This window comes from Triticum urartu, chromosome 7A (genome assembly GCF_056163025.1).
Source record: "Triticum urartu cultivar PI428250 chromosome 7A, HENAU_Tu73, whole genome shotgun sequence".
NCBI classification, from domain to species: Eukaryota; Viridiplantae; Streptophyta; class Magnoliopsida; order Poales; family Poaceae; genus Triticum; species Triticum urartu.
This window is the reverse complement of record NC_141879.1, coordinates 754,252,158-754,278,816: the sequence shown is the minus strand read 5'-3', so window position 1 is coordinate 754,278,816 and position 26,659 is coordinate 754,252,158. Positions and strand designations below refer to the sequence as shown.

General features: G+C 46.9%; 4 protein-coding genes across 7 annotated transcripts; 2 read left to right on the top strand and 2 right to left on the bottom strand.

Moving 5' to 3' along the window:
* The first annotated feature begins 405 nt into the window (after window positions 1-405).
* LOC125523053 (phosphatidylinositol 4-phosphate 5-kinase 9) lies at window positions 406-5,436 on the top strand. Of its 3 annotated transcripts, none has more exons than XM_048688092.2 (9): window positions 406-669; window positions 1,223-2,548; window positions 2,979-3,146; window positions 3,327-3,492; window positions 3,749-3,859; window positions 4,035-4,222; window positions 4,319-4,479; window positions 4,584-4,755; window positions 4,860-5,436. In XM_048688092.2, exons 1-9 carry the CDS (start codon window positions 461-463, stop codon window positions 5,131-5,133), a joined length of 2,775 nt encoding a protein of 924 aa, XP_048544049.2. In that variant the 5' UTR covers window positions 406-460; the 3' UTR covers window positions 5,134-5,436. The 3 variants fall into 3 exon arrangements, with proteins under 3 accessions (XP_048544049.2, XP_048544047.2, XP_048544045.2); XM_048688090.2 differs by having other exon boundaries at window positions 406-678; XM_048688088.2 differs by having other exon boundaries at window positions 407-682.
* An 843-nt stretch (window positions 5,437-6,279) lies between these two features.
* LOC125523054 (protein FAR1-RELATED SEQUENCE 5) lies at window positions 6,280-11,302 on the bottom strand. 2 transcript variants are annotated; one of them, XM_048688095.2, is made up of 7 exons: window positions 8,689-11,302; window positions 8,093-8,158; window positions 7,907-7,984; window positions 7,756-7,827; window positions 7,431-7,598; window positions 6,783-6,850; window positions 6,280-6,695 (listed from the first exon to the last, which is right to left on the bottom strand). In XM_048688095.2, exons 1-5 carry the CDS (start codon window positions 11,191-11,193, stop codon window positions 7,590-7,592), a joined length of 2,730 nt encoding a protein of 909 aa, XP_048544052.2. In that variant the 5' UTR covers window positions 11,194-11,302; the 3' UTR covers window positions 6,280-6,695; window positions 6,783-6,850; window positions 7,431-7,589. The 2 variants fall into 2 exon arrangements, with proteins under 2 accessions (XP_048544052.2, XP_048544051.2); XM_048688094.2 differs by having other exon boundaries at window positions 7,450-7,598.
* A 1,137-nt stretch (window positions 11,303-12,439) lies between these two features.
* Window positions 12,440-18,341, bottom strand: LOC125520443 (protein BTR1). Its single transcript, XM_048685371.2, has 9 exons — window positions 18,082-18,341; window positions 17,803-17,979; window positions 17,410-17,672; window positions 17,176-17,270; window positions 16,725-16,905; window positions 14,793-14,918; window positions 13,745-13,870; window positions 12,970-13,031; window positions 12,440-12,860 (listed from the first exon to the last, which is right to left on the bottom strand). The coding sequence occupies exons 1-9, from the start codon at window positions 18,263-18,265 to the stop codon at window positions 12,653-12,655; spliced, it is 1,422 nt and encodes a 473-aa protein (XP_048541328.2). The 5' UTR covers window positions 18,266-18,341; the 3' UTR covers window positions 12,440-12,652.
* A 3,832-nt stretch (window positions 18,342-22,173) lies between these two features.
* Window positions 22,174-23,345, top strand: LOC147962903 (uncharacterized). Its single transcript, XM_087537952.1, has 3 exons — window positions 22,174-22,753; window positions 22,851-23,052; window positions 23,185-23,345. Exons 1-3 carry the CDS (start codon window positions 22,583-22,585, stop codon window positions 23,343-23,345), a joined length of 534 nt encoding a protein of 177 aa, XP_087394078.1. The 5' UTR covers window positions 22,174-22,582.
* Window positions 23,346-26,659: the final 3,314 nt, after the last annotated feature.

Genomic DNA, 26,659 nt, shown 5'->3' with positions numbered 1-26,659 from the left:
TGAAGGTATCTCGGACAAGAAAGCGTAGTGGCTAGCGTGATGCGTGCATGTAGAATTTTATTTGCATGGATTGTAATTGTCCGCGGCTCTTGGCTCACCCCCGTCAAAGGTGGTGAGCGTGTGAAGGAAAGAAATGCCAGGAAACACATCCACACGTGAAGAAAGACAAGAGGGTGGTCACATGGGCGCCACGTGGAAGTGGGCCCCTCTGCTCTGCTTTATTATTTTTTGTTTTTGTCTTTTGGCATGTGCATGCAGATGGATCCATGGAGCGGTTGCTGCTTTAATAATACTCCCTCCCTCCCTCCCTTGAAAAAATATATATAAGTGTTTTAGTTCAAACAAACAAAGGTAGTGTAATACTCTAGCATATAAGTAATAATAAATTGATAACATGATGAGATGTTGTTGGAGGTATGGAATTATTTGGCTTGTCACGCTCGTTGGCCGTCGACCTCATATGAGCTGCTTCTTCTTCTTCTTCTTCTTCTTCTTCTTCTTCTTCACAGTCACAGCATATATAAGAGAAGAGAAGAGCAGAGCAGAGCAGAGCATAGCACACAAGGAAGCAAGTAAGGAAGGAAGGAAGGAAGAAGGCCGGTTGCCGTTCCCACGCCGTCACATTCCCCGTCCGTCGCTCTTCCTTCTTCCTCCCGTGGCTGGCTGTATGTATGTATGGTAGGTATGTGTCCTTTTCATTCCCCTACCCTGTTCAATTCCTCACCTGCTCTCCTCTTGCTCATGTCTCTCTCTCTCTCTTTCTTTCTCATGATAGAGAGAGAAAGAGAGAGAGTACGGATGCATGGATGGATCCTTCCTCCTCGCTCAACATAATCTGATCCAATCTCCAGTCCAATATAATCTAATCCAAGCTCAGCATTTGTATTCTTCTTACTACTATATATATATATATATATATATATATATATATTATTGCTCTCACGAATGATGAATGAATGAATGAATTAGCACTGCCACTCCAATTTGCCAGGCCGGCCATTAGTAGTAATCATACTCTACTAGTCACAACCACCACCATGACAACTAATCACACTCTACTAGTCAGTTCTTGATTTGATACACCACCATGAATCGGCCGGCCAGCCAGCGCTGCAAATCATAACCACCACCAGCAGCAGCTCATTCTTGATTTCTTATCCTGCCTGTATGCAAACTGTATAAAAGCTCTGTAACAGTTTCTTTCTTTCTTTCTTTCTTTCAGTTGCAACAATGCTCTTTCATCTTCATCTTGTACATCAAAGGCCAACAACATGACAGCCCCTGCTGCCAGCAACCACCTTCTTCACCCAACAACAGCAGACCCATCCCAGTCCCAGCCCAGCTTCAGAGCAAACTCAGCAGCAGGCCTCGGGGTCAGAGAGATCACGCTACCCAATGGCGACGTCTACTCCGGCACGCTATCATCATCATCACATTCGCAGCAGGTGCCCGAGGGCACGGGCCGCTACGTCTGGGCCGCCGGCAGCTGCTGCGTGTACGAGGGCGGCTGGAAGAGGGGCGCGAGGCACGGCCATGGCAGAACCCTCTGGCCCTCCGGGGCCGTCTACGAGGGCGACTACTCCGCCGGGTTCATGGACGGCCAGGGGACCTATGTCGTCGCCGGCCCCTGCACCACCAGCTCCTCTTCATCATCATCATCCTATAACTACAAGGGGCAGTGGAAGCTGGACCGCAAGCACGGCCACGGCCTCCAGACGTACCCCAACGGGGACACATTCGAGGGCTCCTGGGTGCAGGGCCACATGGAGGGCCATGGCTGCAGGTACACCTGGGCCAACGGCAACACCTACGTCGGCACCATGAGGAACGGCACCATGTTCGGCAAAGGGGTGCTCACATGGAGCGCCACCGGGGACTCGTTTCAGGGGAACTGGCTCGACGGCGCCATGCACGGCTACGGGCTCTACACCTGGGAGGACGGCGGGTGCTACCTCGGGACGTGGACCAGGGGACTCAAGGATGGAAAGGGCACATTCTATCCTAAGAACTGCAGAGTTCCTGCCAATCACCAGCTCTACATCGATGATCTGAGGAACAGGGGCGTGCTGCCTGATGACATGTCAACAAATGTCCTTGAGCCGCAGCACACCTCCTCTTCTTCCTTTGACACGAATCAAGAGCCTGCTGCTGCACCAGCACATCTTAACAAGTCCTGGAGAAACTTGAGCTTCGAGCGGCCTCCGGTAAAGAAGCCGTCTCTGCAGAGGCGCTGGAGCATCGGAGTGGCCATCGACAAGATCATCAGCGCTCATGAGCCAATAAGTGGTGCAGGTTCTGAAACACAAACACAACAAGGGTCTGACCAAAACATGGCTGCTTGTTCTAGCCTGCCGATACTGGAAAGGGAGTACGCGCAGGGCGTTCTCATCAGCGAGGTCGTGCTGAACAAGAGCTGCCTGGAAGACTCGTCCAAGAAGCTGAGCCGTCGGCAGAGCAGGGCGGCCAAGGATGTCAAAAGGCCAGGGGAGATGATAATCAAAGGGCACAGGAGCTATGATCTGATGCTCTGTTTACAGCTTGGAATCAGGTAATTATGCATATATATTTCAAGGCATCTGCCTAATCTGAATTTTCAACGACCTAACTCCTTGTCTGCATTTTTTGTTCTACTAGTTGTCCCATTCTACTTATATATATGCGGATTGTGACATACATAGCATATAGCAAGTTGCCAACATACCATACCCCCCATATATAAGAGCACCAAACTGGTTCATCTACTTTCTTTGACCAAACTAGCTCTGAATTTTCCGAGTCATGGAAAGATGGCGGCTTTTCATGCCCTCATGTTAAAGGTGCCACTATGCTATAGATAGATAGAAACTGGCAGCTAATTCATTGTTCCTGACACCCAACATGAGAGTGTCTTGTTGAATACCTTACTGATTTAGTTTCTTATGGTCAGTAAAAGGTCGTTATATATCTCATGTGATTATATATATATACTACTCACTCAGGTACACGGTTGGGAAGATTACGCCGATTCAGAAGCGTCAAGTGCAAGCCTCTGATTTCGGCCCCAAGGCTAGTTTCTGGATGAACTTCCCCACAAAAGGAACACGGCTTACTCCTGCGCACCGTGCTGTCGATTTTAAGTGGAAGGACTACTGTCCGGTGGTCTTCAGGTTCCTTGTGCTTCTGTCCCAGTTTTACTTTAAGTGGAGTATACTTTATGCTGTTGCAGTCTCCCTGAACCTTCTTCTATGATACTACAGCTTAAGTACAATTTGAATTCTCCGAGAAATACTCAACACTGTTTTCTACATAACAGGACTGACTTCTTGTTAGTGTTTGATTACCTACAGAAATTTGAGGGAGATGTTCAAGCTTGATACAGCAGATTACATGATTTCCATTTCTGGAAGTGACGCGCTTAGGGAGCTGTCGTCTCCTGGAAAGAGTGGAAGTATGTTTTTCTTATCGCAAGATGACCGCTTCATGATCAAGACTCTTCGCAAATCTGAAGTGCAGGTTTCTGAGTTTTATGATTTTATATGTTGGTTAATTGGTATCTGGTTAACTGACATATATAGACCAGGCACTTTATATAAACTGGTGATTCCTTACCTGGCCTAACACTAACAACATGCTGTCATAAGGAAAATATATATCTGAGCCAGTTTCCTATTTCACTTATTGATTCATATTGAATCAAAGCTGTCCCTTAGTTCATCTGTTTACATCTGCAACTTGGGTTTTTCCTGACATGCATGATATTTGCTTGTAGGTTCTTTTGCGTATGCTTCGAGACTATTACCGCCATGTCCATACTTATGATAACACACTCGTGACTAAATTTTTTGGCCTCCACCGGGTGAAACCTTCCAGCGGGCAAAAGGTAGGTTAGGTAATGACAGTAAACGACTGTTGTTGCTCAATTAAAAGGGTTACAGATATTACTGTGAAAAGCTTCAGCCTCAGCCATAAAAAAGGATTTAGTTGTCATATCCGATAATTAATTCTTTTTTGGTTGATATTCAAATAACTGTTGGTTTTATTGTTTGTATCTGCAGTTCAGATTTGTAGTGATGGGCAACATGTTCTGCACACAACTTAGAATCCATCGAAGATTCGATTTGAAAGGTTCATCCTTAGGCAGATCTACTGACAAAGTTAAAATCGATGAGAACACGACGCTCAAAGACCTGGATCTGAACTACTCATTTTATCTCGAGCCTTCTTGGCGGGATGCTTTGCTCAAGTAAGCATCTTCTCCCCGAAAAAAAGCAGCTTATCCTCATGACCAGTTTTCCGTGTGACACCCATACCCATGTTCTCTTCTTCTTATTATGTGTAGGCAGATTGAGATCGACAGCGAATTTCTGAAGAATCAGGGCATAATGGACTACAGCTTGCTTCTTGGTTTCCATTACCGGGCTCGCCAAAGCCTTGTAAGAGGAGGGTCATTGCCTGAAAGCATTTTGCAAGATAACAAACTAGCCGTTCTTTCGGAACAAGGTAATTAAGCATGAAACTGTATCTCCATTCCTCTGAATAAGTTGCCCAATTAACCCATTTGAATTGCTTACTTTTTGCTTGGTGATGTGACGGCGGTAATGCAGATGCCATGGAGGATGATTCCGCCTATAACTACCGCGAAGGGCTGGTTTTGGTGCAGCGAGGCAGCAACCAAGATGGTAAAGTCGCAGTCGGCCCTCACATAAGAGGGAGCCGCCTGCGATCATCGTCTGCTTGTTACGAGGAAGTGGATCTCCTGCTTCCAGGCACAGCAAGGTTCATCAATCAATTTATTCTGTTACTGTTGGTCAATTCTCATGTTCTTCCAATGCTAATGTATGATGGACTGGAATGACTGAATCTGTTGTCAAATCGGGCAGGCTTCAGATCCAGCTAGGGGTGAACATGCCGGCGAGAGCAGAGAAACAAGAGAAAGACGGCGGCAAATCGCTCCGTCAGGCGTACGACGTGGTGCTCTACATAGGGATCATCGACATCCTGCAGGAGTACAGCATGAGGAAGAAGGTGGAGCACGCCTACAAGTCCATCAAATACAACCCCCAGTCGATATCGGTCGTGGAGCCCCGCTTCTACTCGGAGCGCTTCCTCAACTTCATCCGCACCGTCTTCCCAGAAAACTCACCCAACCAATAAATTCATTCATCTTTCCTTCCTTCTTTCCTTGTCCCCAGCAAGAAAAAATGCAACAGAAAGATCCAAGGAAATGTGCTCTGCTTGCTACATTGCTGTCCATGTGTGTGGTTTGAGATGGTTGGAAGCAAAAGCAATGTGTGTATTTTGTCAAAAAGCAGCATTGACAAAACTAGTCATGACTAGCAGTGAGTGCTCCATTATGCATGGATGTGGTTTGGGTTTTCTGCCACCCCACTATACATAGATGTGACACGTGTCTGTTACCCAAACCCATCCATACATCTGTCATCTGCTACTGGCTTATCTACTGGCTCTTTTTTGTTGTGATGAACAGGAGCTTAGCTAGTGGGGTTAATTAGGTGAGATGATGACATGAACCCATGACTGATACGATATCTCATATCAATCGTGTCAAATGCCGCCTCGCCTATAAATTGTGTCCATGTCTCGAGCCGATCACAACACCAAAACATAGTCACTCACAATGGCCACCACCAGCAAGCAGGCTCTAGCTCTCGCTGCTCTCCTGATCCTGCTCACCGGCACCCACCTCACTGCCGCCGCAAGAGCCCCGGTCGCTGTAACCGGCATTGGCGTTGGAGGAGGTGGCTACGGTGGAGGAGAAGGCGGTGGAAGCGCCGGTCATGGTTACGGCTACGGTTCAGGCTATGGAGCCGGTCATGGCTATGGCTATGGCGGCAGCATTGGTGGTGGTGGTGGTGGCGGCGGTGGGCATGGGGGTGGCGGTGGTGGAGGTAGTGGCGACATGGGCTCAGGGTACGGTTCTGGTTATGGCAGTGGTTATGGCTCCGGTTACGGTGCTGGCGGTCAAGGTGGTGGGGGAGGTAGTGGAGGAGGAGGAGGCGGTGGATCCGGCTATGGCAGTGGCGGTGGCTATGGGTCTGGGTACGGAGAAGGCTATGGGTCAGGCGGTGGCATGAACGGTGGAGGTGGAGGGGGCGGCGGTGGAGGGGGAGGTGGTGACGGCGGCAGTGGTGGCTTTGGGCATGGAAGCGGTGGAGGCTATGGTTATGGCAGTGGAGGTGGAGGTGGCTACGGTGGCGAGCATGGCCACTGAGCATCATCTATAGCAGTCAGTTGTTACCACTGTTTATAAACAGAAATTAAAGCCGGTAACAGAGAAGAGAAGAATAAACATGGTTGGTGACTAGGCTTGTGTAGATCAGCCATCCTGAGATGCATGCATGCATGTTAATGATTATTGCCACCATACTGTATTGATAAGATGAAATAAAGCTTATTCGGTTTGAATTCTGATTTCTACTTTTCTATCATGCATTGCATACTACTACCACTACATACATACACACACCAGAGAGCTTTTCCACATGCAAGGTGACGAGCATACCATCCATGTGTAAGTAGGTTACGCGCCATCTCCAATCCTCATCCAACTTCACCCATTTTTCTTCAAGAAGGTTGGAATTCACCTTCTCCTCTTCCATCCAGAAAATTTTTATCAACCATCGCAGCCCGCTGAAATCCTCAACAAGATCCTCTGCATCACAAATTGCTTCTGATGTCCAAGCGATCACACTTTCCTGTGATCAATTTTACAAACATCCAGCAAAGAGATTTTACAGTTAAATCATTGGCAGACAAAGATTTCAAAAGCATATGTAGAGTACCTGCCACATCCCCCAGCTATGAAGTCAAAGTCAACCTTGGCTGAAATCATAATTCACGCACCACTAACCTGCACATGAAGCTATTTTTTTTAGACAATCAGAGAAGATACCCGATGGCATGCCTTGACAATATGGAGAAAGCTACGGGCATCCAATGCTCACAAGGAACACTAGACTCTTCCCAGGTTCTCACTGTAACTTAGTTTAGTAATGGACAGGCATGAATGAGACAAATGGCACTAACTCTACCAAAATCATGTATATTTTGCATAAACCATCTATGTCGTACCACCCCCCAGCGCTACCAACAGCAGCACTATATCTTATATGCTCATCGGCAATTGCGAGAGTGAAAGACTTTTGGACAAAGTTGGTATCAGGTGATCTCATGGGTGTATCTAAGATGAAGAAAAAAAAGAGTTAAAGAAACGGCAAAACAGATCATATCAGTCTTCAACAATTCATACCCAAAAACTAAAGAAAAAGGATGGTTTCACAACAAACCCATGTCACTGGTTAAATGCACATGGACAATAAATATGTGATGAAGCTCCTAGTACCAACTTGTGAACTAAATAATAAATACAAAGTGACCCAGGTTGCTAGTAACAAGAGAGCGACTACAGTGGCAAGTGAAATGCTGAATACCAATTAAGTATAAGTCCACCTGTGCAGTTTCTCATTGCCATATTATACGGTTGATGGACTATATATGTGCAGACATCATAAGCCTTCAATCCCATTGATTGTGCTCCATTATACAGCTTCGCATTGCCATTGAGAGAGTCTTCAAGTAAGCACTGATTTCTACAAGGCCTACCAATGAAGAATGCAGATTGGTGAACTCAGCTGATTTTGGGCCTGAGACCTCATTATTGGAGAAAGAGGCAACTCAACTAAAAATAATACTACATAATACTTTACCCTTCACTCTGGTATAATATTTGTTAGACGAATTGTACGAACATCTTACCTGGTTGTGCTGGCTGTCACCTGACGCCTGAGAAGTGTGACAGGCGACAAAGCCTAGGTCCTGAGAAGGTAACTGCAGGAATAAAATTTCAATAATCATTACACTGCCCAGAAATGTACGTCAAGTGTTCAATCCAAAGTGGTCTTAATACCAGAGTGAACCCCAGACTTGCGCCACGGTGCATCTCTTCATAGTTGAGTGTCCCCATGGGATTTGAAAAGTCAGTCCCCTGGATCAAAGAGGAGGAGTAGATAAATAATTAAATTTTCGATACAACATGACCAAAAGAACATAAATTATTTTAGGGAGGCACTTCAGAGATCATATAAATTCATACCATGTAAGGTACATAGGTTGGAGTTTGGCTAACCATTTTGGACATGTTAGGAGGAGCCTCCAAGCCCTGCTTGTTGCAAATGTTAGAATAATGGTTGCACTAAGAGGCACTAACATTCACAGTATGAGATGAAATGAATGCAAAAGGCTAGAAACTGAGATTCTTAAGCCTGGTACACCTAATTTTCATCAAGTACTTAACTACCCCCTCCGTTCCTAAATATAAGTTTTTCTAGGATTTCAATACAAGCTACATACGGATGTATATAGACATAGTTTAGAGTGTAGATTCACTCATTTTGTTCCATATGTAGTCCAAAATAGTGAAATGTCTAAACAGACTTATATTTAGGAACAGAGGGAGTATAAATTTATTCAACGGTTGCTCTGCTGAGAATCTTGTAGTATTTTTTAGAGAATCCTAGGACAGCAGAGAACTTCATATAATACGATGCATTTGGCCAATAAATGTTATACATGATGGATCCCAATTAGGCAATTAGTTTAATTAACATAACATAAGGCATACATTTCAAATTTGCATGGTTAAAATGGGTACAGATACCTCAACCTCAATGAAGAAAATAGCAAGATTACCTGAAACATGGCATTTCCAGACTGGGCTGAACCATCTGCCAAACCATAATGCACAAGTGCAGGTTCTTCTGAGTGCACTTTCTGCTTCTTTGTCAGACCCTTTTCAACGCAATTTCTTGGATGGTTTTTACTTTTCTGGCCTTTCTTCTTTACTGTTTTTGCCACTGCCCTGCTTGATATGTCCAGAACATTTTCTGATTCAGTGCCATCCGTGATGGAAGACAAGGCCATCTTAAGATTCTGAACATCAGGCTGTAGTGTCACAGGTGCGCTGCTAACGCTGGTTTGTTTCTGCAGGATTTGCTCAACCTTGTCGCCAAGTTCTCCCCAAAATTGGTCTAGTACTCTGCTGGACTCCTCACATTCTGATGCCCGGGCAACAAGCCGAACATACTTGGGGCACAAGTGCTGGTAGCGATTAGAAGAAATCTCCAATGATTCCTCTTCTTGAACGGCTTGCCCAGGAACAGGAACCTCCGGTGAAGAGGAGGTCAAACACCTTGCATATTTGGTCCAGCGCTTCATGATGTACCTATCTGGTATATACTTTATGTCCATAACATCTAGAATCTTGAGAGCATGGCTGCACAGGAAGCCAACCATCTGAAACTTCCCGCACGAGCATGCGACAGTCTGCTCCATAGGGTTCCCATAAACCGTGTATCGACAGTCCTCCTTCTCCACAAGCGAGACGACATACTCACGACACGGGCCGCTCTCATCACGGCTCACGATGTAAGCTGACTGGAACTCCTCATATTCTTCCTGGAAAAGCTGAAAGATCACGCTGGTATAGACCTCGGAAGCCTGTGTCAGAACAGGAGCTCTGATTTTGAGGTAGGGCATCATCAACCTTGAACCGTATTCCATCTCCAACTCTCTGTGCCGCCTATCGCTGATCACTTTCTGAAGATGCCTCAAAAACAGAGCAATGTCCACCTCTGCTCTCAGATGACTGCGCACCTCGGAACTCAGGCGCTCGTTCAACCGTGTGCCTTCCATTCCAGCCGAGAAGATCCCTTTCGTGTAGGGCCTAGCCCACTTGTGTTTCTCCTCAAACAGCCTCTGCAACCACGCGTTGTCACGAAGCTCGTACTTGCTGATCATAGCATCCCATGCAGCGAGAAATCCTGCCTCCTCGCCATACTCTCCGTCGACGCACGCCTTGAACTCCTCGATGAAACTGGCATCGCCTTTAGAAAGCTGACGTATGTTCCCCTTTGCAACATGCTTTATGTGCCACGCGCATATGGCATGGGTCGTCGTCGTGCCAGGCATCGCCAAGGACAGGGCCTCTGCTATTACCGTGTCCTGATGCGAAATGAAGGTCTTGGGTGCTCGCCCAGACATGGCGTGCAGGAACGTCTGGAACAGCCACCGGAACGACTCGCAGGACTCATCGTACATGAGCGCCAGCCCGAAGACGACAGGCTCGCCGAAACTGTTGCAGCCGACGAACGAGGCGAGGTGGCGGAGGCTGATGCTGTTCCTGGACACGACGTCGAAGGCGACGGCGTCGCCAAAGTGGGCGTAGTCGGCGACCATCTTGGCGTCGACCCAGAAGACGTTCGCCACCTTGTCCTCGACGTCGAGCTGCACGGCGTGATGGAACCCCGGGTCGGCCAGCGACTGCCGCTGGAGGTGGTTGAGCAGGGCGGCGGCCTCCCCATACTTGATCTCCCACTGCCGCCTGGTGCGCAGGGGGCCGTCTCCCTCGGCGCATGCCGCCCCGGCTGTAGCATCGTCGTCAATGAAATCCGGCGGCGGAGCGGCATTGGGCGGCGAGTGGAAGGGGCTGGGCGGGCCGCGGGGAGCGGCGAAGAGCGGGTGGTTGTGGCGCGGCTGGAAGGCGGAGACTTGGAAGTTGCCGCCGGGCTTGGTGCGGCGGAGGGTGAGGTGCGCGTTGCAGCCGGTCCTGCCGTCCGGCGCGGGGATGGCCGCGGCGCGGGAGAGCCTGGCGGCGGCACGGGGGAGCTTGGCGGTGCTGGCGATGGCGGCGGCGGGCTTGTGGTCCTTGAAGCCCTCGCGGGAGCAGGCGAACTTGCAGGAGGTGACCTCGCCAGAGGTCTTGCTGCGGTTGGTGTAGCGGCGGCGGACGTTGAAGCCGAGCTTGAAGGCGTAGAGGCGGTAGAGGTCGTACGCCTGCAGCTCCGTGTCGAACTCCATGTCCATCCGCGGCGTGCACTCCTCCGGCCGGGCCGCAATGGCCGCGCCGGTGGAGGCATCTCCGGAGGGTGGGCTTTGGCGGTCCTCCGGGCGGGCGGAGGCGGAGGCGGCGGTTCTGGTGGTCTGCGCGGGGGAGCTTCCGGAGAAGGCGGCCGAGGCATTTGGCTCCGGTGGTGGCGGCGGCGGCGCGTCGGTGGCGATTGGGGATTTAGGTTTTGGCGGGGAGGCGCCGTGAGTGGCTGGGCTCGAGGCTGGTCCTGGTGCGGAGGGGGGGAGGGGGTGATGCGGTGCAGGAGCGGGGGCTGGGAGGTGGCCGCAGTCGGCGACGGGGGAGCTCATCGCCGGCGCCGCCGCGCGGCGAGGGAAAGGGGAACGGCGCTGTGCGATGTGTGTGAATGGGAAGAGAAAATACGCCTTCCCGCGAGGGAGACGTACCAGCCATCTGGTTGTTTGCTTTTTTTTTTTGAGACAAATCTGGTTGTTTGCTGGTTGTAAATAAATGCATGTTTGCATTGGGCTCTCATTCCCCTCCCCTCTCTCCTTCCTTGTCCCCAGCCCGTCTTTCCCCCTCCCCTCCTCCGGCGACACTGCCGCCTCGAGCGAGGATGGAAGGGGAGCTCGAGATGTTCTTGCACATACTAGGCGTGGTACAGTTAGTTTGGGCCTTCATACGTGCTGGTCTTTGGCTTTATGACGTTGTGTGGCGACATGTCGTTGGGTGCTCAGCCATGATAGAGACATGGGGAAGGGGGAGGGATCTGGTGGTAGCTAGTTCCAGAACAAGCTCGCGGTGGTGATGGCGCACGTCGATGCTAGTCTTACAAAGGGGGTGTAATATTGTTATGAACGTACGATGGATTCTCCGTCCAACACGTCGTACCGGCGTACGAGGAAAATGAATCGTATGCAGAGCAGTTTCGTATTGTTATAGGGTGGAACACATTGCTTGTTGCGGTGGAGGTCTCGCTGGACCAAGCGGTCTTACAAACTACTCCCTCCCTCCGTCCTAAAACGCTCTTATATTATACTGTAGGACGGAGGGAGGGAGTAGTTTGGACCCAAGGGCGCTGACAAGATTTGCAACACAGAAAAATCAGAACAATATAAGAGAAACAAGAGGGCAACATGTTATGAGTAAAATCCATGAAATTTGCAGTGTTGAACAACAGCTAACGTGTTGCTAGTTGGACCAATGAAATTCTGGTGTGGCAAGGCAGTGCATAGGAATTCTAAAGGATGAAATTAAATCCCTCCCCCACATTTATTTAAAAAAGAAAAGAAATACTCCCTCCCTCCCCCACATTTATTTAAAAAAGAAAAGAAATACTCCCTCCCTCCCCCACATTAAAAAAAAACTTTTGTAAGACGTCGTAGACATTTATATAAGACAACACCTAAAACAGTTCACTTTTGTAAAACGTTTTAGACATTTAAGACAGCACCTAAAACATATAGTTCAATTTCAGCTGTCTAAAACGACTTACAAAAATGAAGAGAGGAGATAGGTATCATCTAAACTAAGTTGCAAATTCAATCGAACCAACAAAAAAAAAACATCAAGGAGGGCAAGGCAACATTCAGCAGGGGAGATAAGATTCTAGTATCATTGACCAGGCAAAACATGCAAAATCCCAATGCTAACAGGAAAATTGGTGAATCATCATCAGTGATCCCATCAGCCATTTACCTGACTAATCCTTTTTACTAGCGATTGATTTGATTATCTATCTCTACCAGAGAGAGACGCAAAACTCTAAAAATGGTTCGATTCCTTCCTGTGCTGTCCGTCCGTGACTATCTACTCTGTCCGATCACTCAACTTCAGCCGATGCATCTGCACGACTGCATCATCATCCTCCTCCTCGTCCAGCCTGGTAAGCAGACCCTTGACGCTTGTTCCCTCCACCCTCCGCCCCATCAAGTTGCCGCTGGCCACGGAGACACGGTGCATGATCATCGCCTCGGCTGCGCGGATCGCCTCTGATGTGCCCCTCATAATCACCTCCCTGCATCACACACCAAATGTTATTAGGTTACATACATACGGTACAGGCGACCTTGTTCCGCAAACTCAACACACACAAAGAACAGAAACTGAGCACAGCAAAACGCTACCTGTCGCGAGTCACGGGCATGAACCCCCCCTTGCCTGAGATGTCAATCCATGCTCCACTAACCTGAAATCCAAACAACTTATCATGGTCAGGCAAAATATCGAATGCCATACCCATACATATGTATATCAGTTTGATAAGAAGAGGAGAAAGCCAAAAAAAAAAAAAGACCTCAACACCAATTAAACCACCATTCAGGAATAATACTTACTGCACCATGCACGCATGTTCCTTCCTTCCTAGTGCACATGCTCTGTTGGGGACAGGAGCTTGGCTAATGAATGCCAACGACTTTTAACAGGCCTCACATCTCATGATGACCCAAACAAACCATCATATGACTGACAAACTAGAGAACCTTCTGCCTGCCTTGTACGCGTGATCGACACACGCTAGTCCAGTTCTTCAGTTTCTTTAATATATACCTTCCCATTATATTGGTGCAAGCTTACATAGAAAACCCACATGCATGGTGCCATATACAGTACTGTTCACGAGTAAGGAACACTACTACTACCCTCTTCTTGCTGCAAGTGACTTTGCTTTACTTAAGCACCGCATATATATAGGACCAGATGACGACAGTAACCCAAACAAAACCAGCTTTCCTTAACACAACTCATCTAGGAGGATGCAACACCTCTAGAGAAGTTGGTCAAAAAAAAAAAATTCCAGGCATGCTGTACAGATACTTCATGTTAGACAGTTAACCACAGGAGAGGGCAATGAGCAGCGCAAGTAGAAAAAGAAAGTGTTACTTGACTGAACAAGGATACCTTGCTGATCTCATTAATACTCCTTCCACCACGACCAATAACAGCACCCATATGCTCATCAGCAACAGCAATAGTGACAGATTCTTGGGCATCCTTGTTGACAGGTGATCTCATTGGAGTTTTTGGCTGAAAAAATCAAGAGAAAAAGGTTGAGATTTTGCAGCAGCTTTGCACAAGGCCCAGACCATTTGGTTAACGGGCATAAACAGTAAATAATGTTCTTCACAAATAATTTTACATCCAGTATGCAAGATTAGCAAGAGATATGTCAAACTTATTTACCAAAGCATGCATGATGACACAAATTTGCACATGTAAATCAGATTAACAGTTCAAAGTCAAACCCACAATTTAGTGAAGTTTAGTTTCCTGATACTAAACTTGGCAATGATGACGAAGCTGACAGCAGTGCTTGCAACAGGACTCGTTTAGTTTAGTTTCTTGATTATATCAAAATAGGTACCCTTTTGATCTCTTGTAATAAATTGCCCACGTGTGCAAACTCTGTAAGTCAAGCAAGTTTAGCTTGCGTTGTTGAGTTGAATCACGGAATGAGAAGCTTTTTATGTTCTATATAATTATCAAGTCATTTCTGTACCCAACGGAAAACTATTTGAGATTAAGAGATGAAATGTTTTCTTGTACTAATGCAGGAAAATATTAGTACGACGATATGTTGTGTAGGGCAGACAAACTGTCGGGCATGGGGAGTAGAGCAGGGGGCGTATTGTGTAGCCTGTGAGACATCTATGTTGTTCTTTGCTGGTTAAGATTGAGAGAGCTCTAGTTTAACCATGGTGAGGTGTGGAATCATACCATGGGAAATTTATTTCAAGGGGATGCGTCATAACTAAATTGCGGGTGTTACATTTAAAGGAAAAAAATGCGCATAAATGTTCAGAACAGGAATTTTAATTTTCATTCATCGCCTTCATCAGTCCGCATTCAGTTACAAGGGGGAGAGATAGATTAAAGTTATAATCCTAATTATATCTAGTAGGCTGGGAAAACAAAGTGTTACTTGACTGTTTGTGATGAACAAGGATACCTTGCTGATCTCATTGACAATCCTTCCACCACGACCAATAACAGAACCCATATGCTCATCAGCAACAGCAATAGTGACAGATTCTTGGGCATCCTTGTTAACAGGTGATCTCATTGGAATGTTTGGCTGAAAAAAATCAAGAGAAAAAAGTTGAGATTTGGCAAAAGGCCCAGACCATTTGGTTAACTGTACATAAACAGTAAATAATGTTCTTCACAAATAAATAATTTTGCATCCAGTATGCAAAGAACAGTAAGAGATATTTCAAACTTATTTACCAAAGGATGCATGAAAAACACCTTTATGTTAGTCAGTTTAATTTTTTGTTACAGACGAAATTAGTAGGCTTAGCATTGCTAGCAATTATTCCAGTTAGGGAGCCAATGTTCTGTAATTTACCAAGTTTCTTGATATGGAACTCCTACAGAGAGTACAGAAAAGAAACCTTTCATAGTGAATGCAAGTAAATTTCGATGAACAGATCATACGTACTGCTAGTTGGTACTCCCTCTGTAAACTAATACAGAGGGAGTACATATAATTTATACATTATATGAAATTGCAGTAAGTTCTTGAAAAAGAAATTGTCAAGCTTGTGGAAGGATGGGGTGAGAATGAACCAACAAGGAACAGTTGATCGATGAGAGCCAAAGATAAGTTGAAATGCATTATGAATGTTCAGGAATCTCTTCTATTCCAGATACTGAACTTGACAATGATGATGAAGCTGACAGCAGTGCTTGCAAGAGGGCCCATTTAGTTTAGTTTCTTGATCATATCAAATATAGGTGCTGTTTGGTTCTCTTATTATAAATTGCCAACATGAGCAAAATCTGCAAGTCAAGCAAGTTTAGCTTGGCTTGTTGAGTTGAATCATGGAATGAGAAACTTTTTATGTACGATATAAAGTCATTTCTGCACCCAATGGAAAACTATTGAGATTAAGTGATGAAATGTTTTCTTGTACTGATGCAGAAAAATATTAGTACGAGATGTGGTGTAGGGCAGACAAACCGTGTAGTGAAAAAATGTGTACCAACTGGCCAAGCACAAGATTTGAGAAGTTTACTGCTTTTAGCAGTAATATTATTTTTGAAAAATATACTGGATGAGGTGGGAAGAGTTATCCAAGGAGATGCTTCCGTAGTGAACAGGATGTGAACTGTCGGCTTGGAACTGCGTGGGGCGTACTATGTAGGCTGCTAGGAGGGTGTGTAGCCTGTGAGACATTTATGTTGTTTTTTGATGGTTGATGCTGATGAAGACTGAGAGAGCTCTAGTTTGACCATGGTGAGGTGTGGAATCAAACGATGGGAAATTGATGTCAAGGGGATGCGACATAACTAAATTTCAGGACAGACAAATGCACATAAGTGTTCAGAACAGGAATTTAATTTTCATTCATCGCCCTTGTTGGTCCACCTTGAATTGCGCGGGGGGAGATAGATTAAAATTATAATCTTAATTATATCTAGTAGGCTGGGAAATATAATATCCAGATTATAAAGATTTAAGCTAGAAACTGGACAAATAATTTGCATGCATTCTCCAGGCTAGAATTACAATGAGGGTTAGGGTAGACAAATAAACTACAATATGATATACCTATTAGATCTAATAAGCAAAGCATTAATAATCTGGTCCCTTTGTTGTATATATTGTACAGATTAGAACTAAAACTTGGATCACAGGATGATCTAGTACAGCTATTGCAATTGAAATCTGGTCCAATTGAAGTCATCGGTGGAGCAGGTAATTAAATGTGATAGGAGCTGTAACAGGGTAATCACGTCATGCATGGGGCCACTGTCTGTGCCTAGAATACGAATTAATACAGCTAGCTTGTATACGACGACTTCACATAGAATAATTCGTTTTTATTAATTCAGGGCAGGGATACTGAAGACGGGCGGTGCGGGGTGGAGGAGTTACCGTAGCAGCTGCACATGGAAATAAATAACGAATGTCCTCTAACAGCTCAAATATTATCAGAAACACTGCTCGCAATAGATTATCCAAGGGCCCTGTGATGGTGACCAGCCTGTCGTTGAAGCCATAGGAGATGTTGTGTGGTGAGATCTGAATTGCAGTTTCCGAAGCTTCAGTGAATGACCTAGTAAGTCAGCAATAAAGAAACTCAGACCAGCAAAGGATGGCGAAAACACTAGTGTAGAAAAGAAGCCATGGCCTGACCAGAAGAGCAGCACACAAGGCAAAACAAGGCGGTAAATCCAATCAAGCGCGCATGGCATGGGTACACAAGGCAAAACACACACGCACGGTTCATTAATCAGAGATACAGCAAGCATAGCGTGATAGGCGATGCGCGAAGTCGACGTACGTGAAACTAAAAGACAGAGAATAGGAGGGAAAACATATATACTTGATAACAGATCCTCCTTTGCCGATGAGCACGCCGCAGCAGGGCTGAGGCACGACGAGCACTAGCGTGGGCTCAGAGTCGACCGCCTGGTCACCCTGCGAGAAGCAATGATCAACTTGAGAGGATGAAATCACCTCACCTGCTCGGGGTCGGGGGATGCAGCAAGTGTAGCTTGTTGTTGCCCTGAACTGAAGAGTGGACAGAGATAGATATATAGGCAGATCGATGTAATACCTGAACCTGGTAGAGTAAGAGCCTTTGGAGCAGTAGCTCCATGGCGTCCATGACCTGGCTGAGGAGGCCATGGACGAGCACGACCCTCCGGTCGGTGCCGGGGAGGAGCTGGTCGTGGCGGGAGAGCTTGACCCGGGCGCCAGAGCGGGCCTCGACAGCGGCGACAGTGGAGCCACCCATCCCGATGATGAGCCCGGCCTGGGCGTGGGTGACGAGGAACCTCGCGTGCGTCCGCTTGTTCACGCCGGCGAGATCATCATCATCTGGTTCCCAGCCGCACGTGTGTTGATCGTCAGAAGGAGAGCAATCGGATTGGCAAATGGAGTCTGTCGAACCACGCGCAAAGCAGCAGGTGTGATGAGCTGCTCAGGAGGGGGGAATGCGGCTGGGTACCTTTGTGACCGTGGGAGGAGACGGCGGAGGACGGCGGCGACGGATCCACGGCGCGGGGGGCGGACCCGGCCTTCCCGGCGGTGAGGGTGAGCCCCTCCTCCGCGAGCGACAGCAGGGACACGGCGCGCGTCAGGTCGTCGTCTTCTGGGACCGGGACCGGCGGAGAGGAGAGGGCGACTGCCAAATCGAAATGCGTGAATCAAATCGAATCGAACTGAAGTGGATCGGCACCGATGCCGCCTGCGGTTGGGGCTTGGGAGCGGAGGGGGCGAAGGCTACCTTGGTCGGAGACGGTGGAGTCCGGCGGCGACGGCGAGGGTTCCATGGCGGCCTTCCCGACGACGCGCCCCTCCTCCGCGCGCGTGGGCGGCGGCTTGTCGCTCCCCCACCCGCTGCCGCCGTCGCCGTCGTCTGGGTCCGGGACGGGTGAAGGTGAGCGGCCGTCGTCGTCGGCGGGATCCATGGCGGCGCGGCGCGTAGAGGGGGACGGAAAGGAAATGGGGGTTGACTCCTGTTGACTGCTTCGTGGCTTCCCTTTTTTCTTCTCTTTTTTTATTATTGTTGTTTATGCATTGTTTATCCATTAAAATATCAAATCCATTTTCAGATGTTTTTCCCAACAAACTTGATCCAAGTGTTTTTTTCCTCTCGACTCCACGCGACTGCAAACCTAGCGCGGCCAGGAGAGGCCAGCCTTTCAGCACCATCCATCGATGGTGGGGGAGATTGCTGGACCCACACATATGGATAGTTTTAGGCCAAAGCAGCTTACCTTTTTAGGCTGTTCATCGTTTTGGCTTCGGCGACAGCGCTAAATAAAGTTTCTTCAAATCCTACTCCGACGAGGCGACTAGTCCTATCATTGGGAATGGGTCTGGAATCCATGCTGTTCAAGCAAGGACGGTGCGGCGGCGGCGGCGGCAACATCCTCGTGGTGGAGCTTGGGAGATAGTCCGAGAGCGGATGCGGATTGTGATCTGCGTCGGCGGCATCTGCAAGATGGTGGAACGTGGATGTTAGGTATGGTTTCCTCCTCCAGTGTCTTTGTCATGCAAGGGTTCCAGATCCGGAGTTTGATGGCTTGTCTGGGGTGTTGCCACGGTTTGCTTCGTTTAACGGTAATGGATTCGCCTTTGGACGACCGGAGCCGCGTCGGCTGCTGACGTCTGGATGACGATCATGTTCTTCTCTGGGTCCGCGTCGACCCGAGCCGCGTCGGCTGGATGACGATCATGTTCTCCTCTGGGTCCGCGTCGACCCGAGCCGCGTCGGCTGGATGACGATCATGTTCTCCTCTGGGTTCGCGTCGACCCGAGCCGCGTTAGCTGGATGACGATCATGTTCTCCTCTGGATCCGCGTCAACTGCTGCCGGCTAAACGATGATCATGTTCTCCTCTGGGTCCGCGTTGGCTGCTGCACGCCTTCACCTTATCCTAGTGGACGCACCAGCACTAGACGGCGCCCGCCTTCGTCTCTTCGTTTTGCCTCCCGTCGCTGCCACCGGTTTCATTCTCTGAGCTACCGCTGTCTTCCTCATCCCGGCTTGCGGCGTGCACCGCGAGTCGGGACAGTAGGCCTCCGAAACCGCACAGTCCTGTACGGGAGAAGGGTGATAAGGTTTTTGGGGAGCGCTCCGCGCGACTACTGACTTCTTCATCACGGACTCCGACGACTACTTCCCCGACGTCGACGACATGGCTGGAGAGGACGTCGACCCCAAGTCCAGTGCTTCTGCTGCTGCTGTCCCATACGTATTTATGCTCTTTCTGTTAGACGTCTTGCCACAGTTCTTTGCTCTAGTTTCTGCCCTACATGTGTTAGGTTGTACTTCATATATGCAACTTGCTATACTGTCTGCTCTAGATGTGTTTAGTTACAGTTCATATGTGAAGTTGCTGTTTACCTTCTATTTGTCAAATCGCAGGACTTGCTTTATCACTGCTATACTAATCGTGCTCTATCTAGTATTTCTATTAATAAAATCATTTGGTAAATTGCTCATATTTCCAACATTTTCAGTCTGGTTTTTCCAAAAAAACTAGGGTATAGTTAAGAAAGATATCATTGCCGCTGTACGGAGATTCTTTGAGGATGGTTGGATGCCCGAGGGGGTCAATGACACGGTTATTGTACTCATCCCAAAAGGAAGGAATCCACAAAATCTGAAAAGCTTCAGACCCATCAGCTTATGCAACATGATCTATAAGGTCATTTCTAAGTGTTTAGTGAACCGGCTTCGGCCTTTGCTTGACGAGCTAATCTCAGAAACGCAAAGTGACTTCATTCCAGGGAGACTAATCACTGATAACATCATCATCGCTTTCAAGTGCTTCAACAAAATTTAGCATAGTAAGAATCCTAACAATGCTCACTGTGCATATAAGTTGGACTTGGATCGTACTAGCTAGCTAACCAAAGTATAGATACTATATGTCGATCGTATGATGACACGAATCGTTCGACTTTCTTCTTCTTTCCAGATCGACTAGCTAACGTTCGGCCTCACTAGATAGCCTTCATCTAGGTACATTTCTCCTCGTTCGCTTTCCTGCCTTTTGAGTTACATGCAACTACGGCTTAACAGTACACTTTATATACTTTGCTGCCAGCTGAGTAGGTCTCTTTGAGGCCGAGCGACCTGGTGGCCGTTATCTAGGCCATGTGTTCAGACGTTGTGATTTTTTTGACAAAAGATAAATTTTATTAACTCAAAATAAAGCATCAAAAGGATACAAACACAATAAGCACACCCGACCTCTGCATATTTAGGATACACACAGCCAACACCAACGCACGCACACAAGAACACGCCATAAAAATAGCAAAGTCAAATAAGATCAAAGCTATATATAAACGAGAAATAAATAGAGCGATCATATCCACAATCTACAAACTACATCAGTGATCATATCCGCACCAATCATCTTATGACATCACACAAAGAACGAGGTTCTTCAACAGCAACACCTTCAGAAAGGGAGCGATGCTCAATCGCCTGTCATCGGATCCAACCACTCAAGGTCAGTATCTATGTTTTCATCTTGAAAAATCAGTCCGAACATATCCGAGCAATGCCTTCAACAAGGCCACACGTAAAACCATCGTCATTGTCAGGCATAACCAACTCGGGTCACCTAGGCTTTTGCCCCGGAGCTCGAGACCGGGTGCTCAAGAAGCACCACCATCAAATCAGTCATGTGTTGTCGCCATCACTTTTCCACGATCCCAGAAGCTATATGCGATGTGTGACCGCCGCCGCTGCACCGCCACCCCTCTGTATCAAGTCGTCATCCATACTTTGCATCTCACCGTCAAAGCAACCACCGGATTTGGAATGATAAACCTTCACGAAGACCTTTCAGTGGCCACCACAATCCACAGTGAGGCCGCTACCGGGATGAGATTGCCCAGCCGCCGACGGAGCCCAGCAGGCAGCATGGCGTTGGATCTCGGTGTAGCAGCCACACCGACGACGGCTGCCGCATCCCATCCATGGTGCCCCACCTCCATGACGGGCTAGCCGGCATCACAAATCGCCGAAGCGATGATGAGATCCGGAGCGGTGAGGCTGTGTGACGGCAACTCATGTAGCTTGGCGAATGATGCCGAGCGCCGCTCCCGGCATACATATCGCGGCACAGACAAATGAGGCTGTCCGTGTAGGGTTTTGGGGTTAGGGATGCCCTAACTACGACACTGTACTTATATACTATTCCCTCCATCCCAAAATTCTTATCTTAGATTTGTCTATATAGGAATGTATCAGTATCTAGACAAATTTAAGACAAGAATTTTGAGACGAAGGGAGTACTACATATGAGAGAAGTATTACGGACATCACACATGTGTGTATATCACGGTGAATGATATGTAAGATTTTAGTGCTTTTTGAGAAAAAAGTAGACTATTACGTCCACACCGTTTGAACATATGAAAATCCAGTCGTATAGTTACTTTGAAAGAATTTTTCGCAAAAGAAAAAGTTATTCTGAAAGAGAAAGTCGTATATGTACTTTTTTTTAAGCAAAATGGCAACGAGGTTAGTCTTTCTAGGGGTGGGGGACGAGGTGGTAATACAATTAACCCCCCTCCCCTACTGGTTCCGTAACGTAGTGCGTATAGTTTTTTTTCTTAAGTCAAACTTCACAGGCTTTGACCAAGTTTATAAAAAAAACTATTACTATCTAAAATACGAAATATATAAAATATGAAACTACATCTTATGATGAATCTGATGATATATTTTTGACATTCTAAATGTAAACAATTTTTGCCCTTGGTTGGATTAGATTAGGGCCCTTGGTTGGATTCCCTTTTGAATTGATTGACCTTGATAGCAGATCGACATCCATGGCTGCCGGCGGTGTGCTGTACAAGAGGACACCTCCTCATCCTCCGGAACCCCAAAACGTCAACGGTCCTCGTCTTCCTACCTCGCCGTCGTATGAGTGCTATCCAGAGTAAGTTCCTTAATGGCCTCCTCCATCCTCTCCAGATCAGTAAGTTCCTTAACGCATTCTCTTTATTAATGGCCCAATTATATATACTACTATTAACCTAGGTTTGGGAGCACAGCCACAGCGGATCATCTTCCTGCCGACGCCATCGATGGCTACAACCTCCTCAACACCCACCACCTCTCCGAATACCTGGATCCAGATCCCAATACTGCGAGCATGATCGAGTAAATACCTGGTGCAATCTTTTCCATCGACTCGACTGCATTAATTAATCATTTTAATTAACCCATAATATAATTTACCTAGGTTTGCGAGCAGCATGACTCCCGATGGCGACGGTTTCAAGACCCCCGAACGCCCCGACGACTACCTAGATCAAAGTCCCAGCTACTCCGACGACTGCGCTTTCACCGCGGCGGACCTCGAGCGCCAGACAAATGAGTTCATAACCGCCGCGCTCGACCACTACAACAGCCAAGACCAGAACCAGGTATGCATTTTTTTTACACCACAAAAACACATTTTCCCTGCCTGTTTATTTAATTCCCTTTTTTGTACGTTTTTAACCTGAAAATAAAATACGCTAGGTCAAGTATGAGCTCGTCCAAGCCATCACCAGGGCCGCAATCTTTTCCGCAAGAGGCTTTTATGGTCATGTAAACTTCACGGCAAAAAGCAACTTGGAGAACTCAGAGGAAGAGTTCTTGTTTGCGGAGCTATACTACGATTCTGATTCTGATGTGTATATACCTACATGCATAGTTTCTCTGCAAGGAAGCGAAAGAGTTGGTTAGTTCCAGACCGAGTTTATATATATATGTCTTTTCCATTTTTTTATGTACTATATCCAACCGAGCCGTCTCTTCCAAAATAAGTGTCGTGGTTTGAGTACTAATTAGTGTTGGTTTTATCTATATACAGGTGGGGTTAGAGGCATCGAGAGTGCAGGTGTATATTATGGCAATGAAATTCCCGTCGACCCTCAGCATTGCTATGCCTGTCTTGAAGAAGTGAAGCACCCCAAGGATGGTACACTGTATGAGACCGGTCATCACGTGGGTGGTCTCTATGGCTATTTGTAGTATAGTTAATAAGTCGTTTGTGTGTATAGGAAATGTTAGTGGCATTGTTGTGGCGATGAGTGATTTGATAAACATTCATACCGCATATATGTAATCTGGCTTATTTGGCTTTTGTGAACCCTCTTCTTCTTAATTACGAACAAGGCTATAGGTAACATATACAAGGATCTATCGATAGAGGTTTATCTCTTTCAGGCGCTCGGCCGAAAGATACATCATGCATGGATGGAGAAGAGAAGGAAAAAAGAAGAAGAAGAAAGGCTAAAGCTAAAATGCATGCTGCACTAGCTAAAGTACCACAAATCACAAATGCACGCCTATCTCTCTTTCCATTGATCCTTTAAATTTCCTTCCTTTCCTGCATGCTACCTAGCTCACATATCACAAATGTACATCTCTATGTTGTTAGCAAATACTATTACATAGTTTTATTCTTTAGGTCTTAAAAACAAACCTTTATCTCATGGTTACACCACCTTTCACAAGAGGAAGACATGGACACTTACAGCTTGCGACCAGGGGAGGCTGGAGCCAGAGCTGCCTACGTAGTCCTCGACGCGGCTGGCCGGTTGTTTGACATAGGTCGACGGAGATCTCGTGCATCGACCGCGGTGACAGCTCTTGGTTGGTCCTCCGTGGTGAAGTCGGAGTCGTTTTCCACTTATCGGAAAGACCAAGTCCCTGCGATATCTATATCTACATGCGTTTGCTGCCGGCCAAGAGCATGAGCAGAGCCAGCCTAGCCAGCCAGTGTACGTCCGCTGCCGATGATTTTATTTCTATTTTGAGATAGCTCACACAAGTTGTTTTTCTTAATTCATGTCAGCTAGCAACGTTTTTATAGAGCACCACGTCAGCAAGCTACGTGCACATATGAGATTCAGTTTGGTCTCAAGGTTTTCTTCTCAATTCGTGTTCTGATTTTTGTGGGATTTTCTAACCTATTTCTCATTATTATGGTTAGCCCGTAATGTATAGTATGATATGTGGCTACCTCTCTTTACCCTACCATGTTTATTTCCTTCTTTTGCATAAAGATTTATAGTATTCTGTAATTTTTTATTTGTTGCCTCTTTCTCCAACAATGATGAAATGTTTATTTGCTTCAGAAAGGCACTGCACACATGCTTTTGAAATCTTTGTTCATCGATGATTCAGTTTCTTTGCTGCATGTTTGTAAAATTGATCACAGGAAAGTATCATCGCTTGGACATCAAAAGCAAATTTTTGATGCAGAGATTAGAGGATTTCAGCTGCCTGCGATGGTAGATACATTTTTGTGAATGGAAGAGCAAAGTGAATTTCAACCTTTTTGAAGCAAAATGGGTGAAATTGGATGAGGATTGGAGATGGCGTGTAACCTACTTACACATGGATGGTATGCTCGTCATCTTGCATGCATCTTGTATGCGGAAAGGCTCTTTGGTGTACGTAGTGGCAGTAGCATGGTAGAAAATAAATAAATAGAAGTCACAGTTCAAACTAAATAAGGTTTATTCTTTCTTATGAATACAGTACCGTGGAAACAATCATTAATATGCATATCAGGATGGCTGATCTACGCAACGCTCTATTACCAGCTTAATTTATGTTAATAAACAATGGTAAAAATTGCTATAGGTGATGCTCATTGGCCATGCTCGCCACCACAGCCACTCCCATTGCCATAGCCATAGCCTTTGCCACTTCCATGCCCAAAACCACCACTGCCGCCTCCTCCATCGCCATCGTTCATGCCACCACCACCTCCCCCTCTACTGCCGCCTCCTCCATCGCCATCATTCATGCCACCACTACCTCCCCCTCTACGGCCGCCTCCTCCATCGCCACCGTTCATGCCACGACCACCTCCCCCTCTACCGCCGCCTGCTTCACTGCCACCGTTCATGCCACCGCCTGACCCGTGGCCTTCTCCATACCTAGACCCATATCCACCGCCATTGCCATAGTCGGATCCACCGCCGCCACCTCCTCCACTATCTCCCCCACCACCTTGACCACCAGAATTGTAACCGGAGCCATAACTACTGTCGTAACCTGAGCCGTATCCTGAGCCCATGTCGCCGCTACCTCCCCAACTGCCACCACCACCAATGCCTCCGCCATAGCCATAACGGCCTCCATAGTGTGAACCGTAGCCATAACTGTAGCCGACGCTTCCACCACCTTCTCCTCTACCTCCACCACCACCGTAGCCACCTCCTCCAGCACCAATGCCGGTTACAGCGACCGGGGCTCTTGCGGCAACAATGATGTGGGTGCCCGTGAGAAGGATCAAGAGAGAAGCGAGAGCTAGAGCCTGCTTGCTAGTGGTGGCCATTGTGACAGTGTGTTTTGTGCTGTGAATGGATTGAGATCGATGTCGATACAATTTATAGTCGAGGCGGTGAGGGGTCTGCTGTTGATGGCTGAAGGTGGTTGGTGGCCACAGGGGGGCTTGTCATATAGTGGATAGCAGTTTGCATATAGGAAATTAACATAAATACATAACACATGAGCAGTTTGCATACAGGAAATTAAAGAGCAGGCAAGAGGTAACTTTTCGACTAGTTGCTGTTAATCATGTAGATGAAGAAGGAAAAAAGGAGAGACACAAATAAATACAAGGTTCAACAAAGAGTTAATTTGCCTGAATGCAACTGAAAGAAGAGCATAATACATGTTAGAAGTTTGCAAGGAAGCAAGAGATGAAAGACAGAGGTGTATAGTGGTGGTTATGATTTTTAGTGTTGGCCGATGTGGATAAAATCAACAAGCCTGACAAGAGTGTAATTAGCTGTCAGGGTGGTGGTTGTGATGAGGTGTGATTACTAGCACTAATATATAGGCTGGCAATGGCAGCTGCAGTGGCAGTGCTAATTCACTCACTCACCAGAATAATAATAATGATTAAGAAGAAGACTGCAGGGTGGTGGTTGTGATGAGTTAAGATTACTAGTACGTACTAGGCTGGCAATGGCAGCTGCAGTGGCAGTGGTAAGACAATGTTGGTAGAAGGTGCAGGTAGGTGCTGCAACCAATATAGTACGTAATATAGATTGGATTGGATTGGATTAGATTAGATAGGAGAAGGAATAGGTAAAAAACAGCAGGTAGGCAGGCAATGTTGAGCGAGGAGGAAGGATCCATCCATGCATCCGTACAAGCAAAGCAAGGGATCTCTCTCTCTCTCTCTCTCTCTCTCTCTCTCTCTCAAGAGAAGAAACCACCTTCCAACCATCATCGAAAGCAAGGGAGCAGAGCAGAGCAGGTGAGAAATTGAACAAGGGGAACCAAGAACAAACGCACTTACAGCTACGATACCAAGAAGGGAG

Bases quoted from the DNA above. Each gene is read 5' to 3' on its own strand.
- LOC125523054 (XM_048688095.2), bottom strand. From the start codon at position 11,193: ATGAGCTCCCCCGTCGCCGACTGCGGCCACCTCCCAGCCCCCGCTCCT. The intron at 7,985-8,092 runs GTATGAATTTAT...TCTTTGATCCAG, and splicing joins CAACCTATGTACCTTACATG to GGGACTGACTTTTCAAATCC. The intron at 7,828-7,906 runs GTATTAAGACCA...TTATTCCTGCAG, and splicing joins CAAGTCTGGGGTTCACTCTG to TTACCTTCTCAGGACCTAGG.
- LOC125520443 (XM_048685371.2), bottom strand. From the start codon at position 18,265: ATGGATCCCGCCGACGACGACGGCCGCTCACCTTCACCCGTCCCGGAC. The intron at 17,980-18,081 runs GTAGCCTTCGCC...TCGATTTGGCAG, and splicing joins CTCCACCGTCTCCGACCAAG to TCGCCCTCTCCTCTCCGCCG. The intron at 17,271-17,409 runs GTATTACATCGA...TGCTTCTCGCAG, and splicing joins TCTTACTCTACCAGGTTCAG to GGTGACCAGGCGGTCGACTC.
- LOC125523053 (XM_048688090.2), top strand. From the start codon at position 461: ATGAGCTGCTTCTTCTTCTTCTTCTTCTTCTTCTTCTTCTTCTTCACA. The intron at 4,223-4,318 runs GTAAGCATCTTC...TATTATGTGTAG, and splicing joins TGGCGGGATGCTTTGCTCAA to GCAGATTGAGATCGACAGCG. The intron at 4,756-4,859 runs GTTCATCAATCA...CAAATCGGGCAG, and splicing joins CTGCTTCCAGGCACAGCAAG to GCTTCAGATCCAGCTAGGGG.
- LOC147962903 (XM_087537952.1), top strand. From the start codon at position 22,583: ATGACTCCCGATGGCGACGGTTTCAAGACCCCCGAACGCCCCGACGAC. The intron at 22,754-22,850 runs GTATGCATTTTT...AAAATACGCTAG, and splicing joins ACAGCCAAGACCAGAACCAG to GTCAAGTATGAGCTCGTCCA. The intron at 23,053-23,184 runs GTTAGTTCCAGA...ATCTATATACAG, and splicing joins GCAAGGAAGCGAAAGAGTTG to GTGGGGTTAGAGGCATCGAG.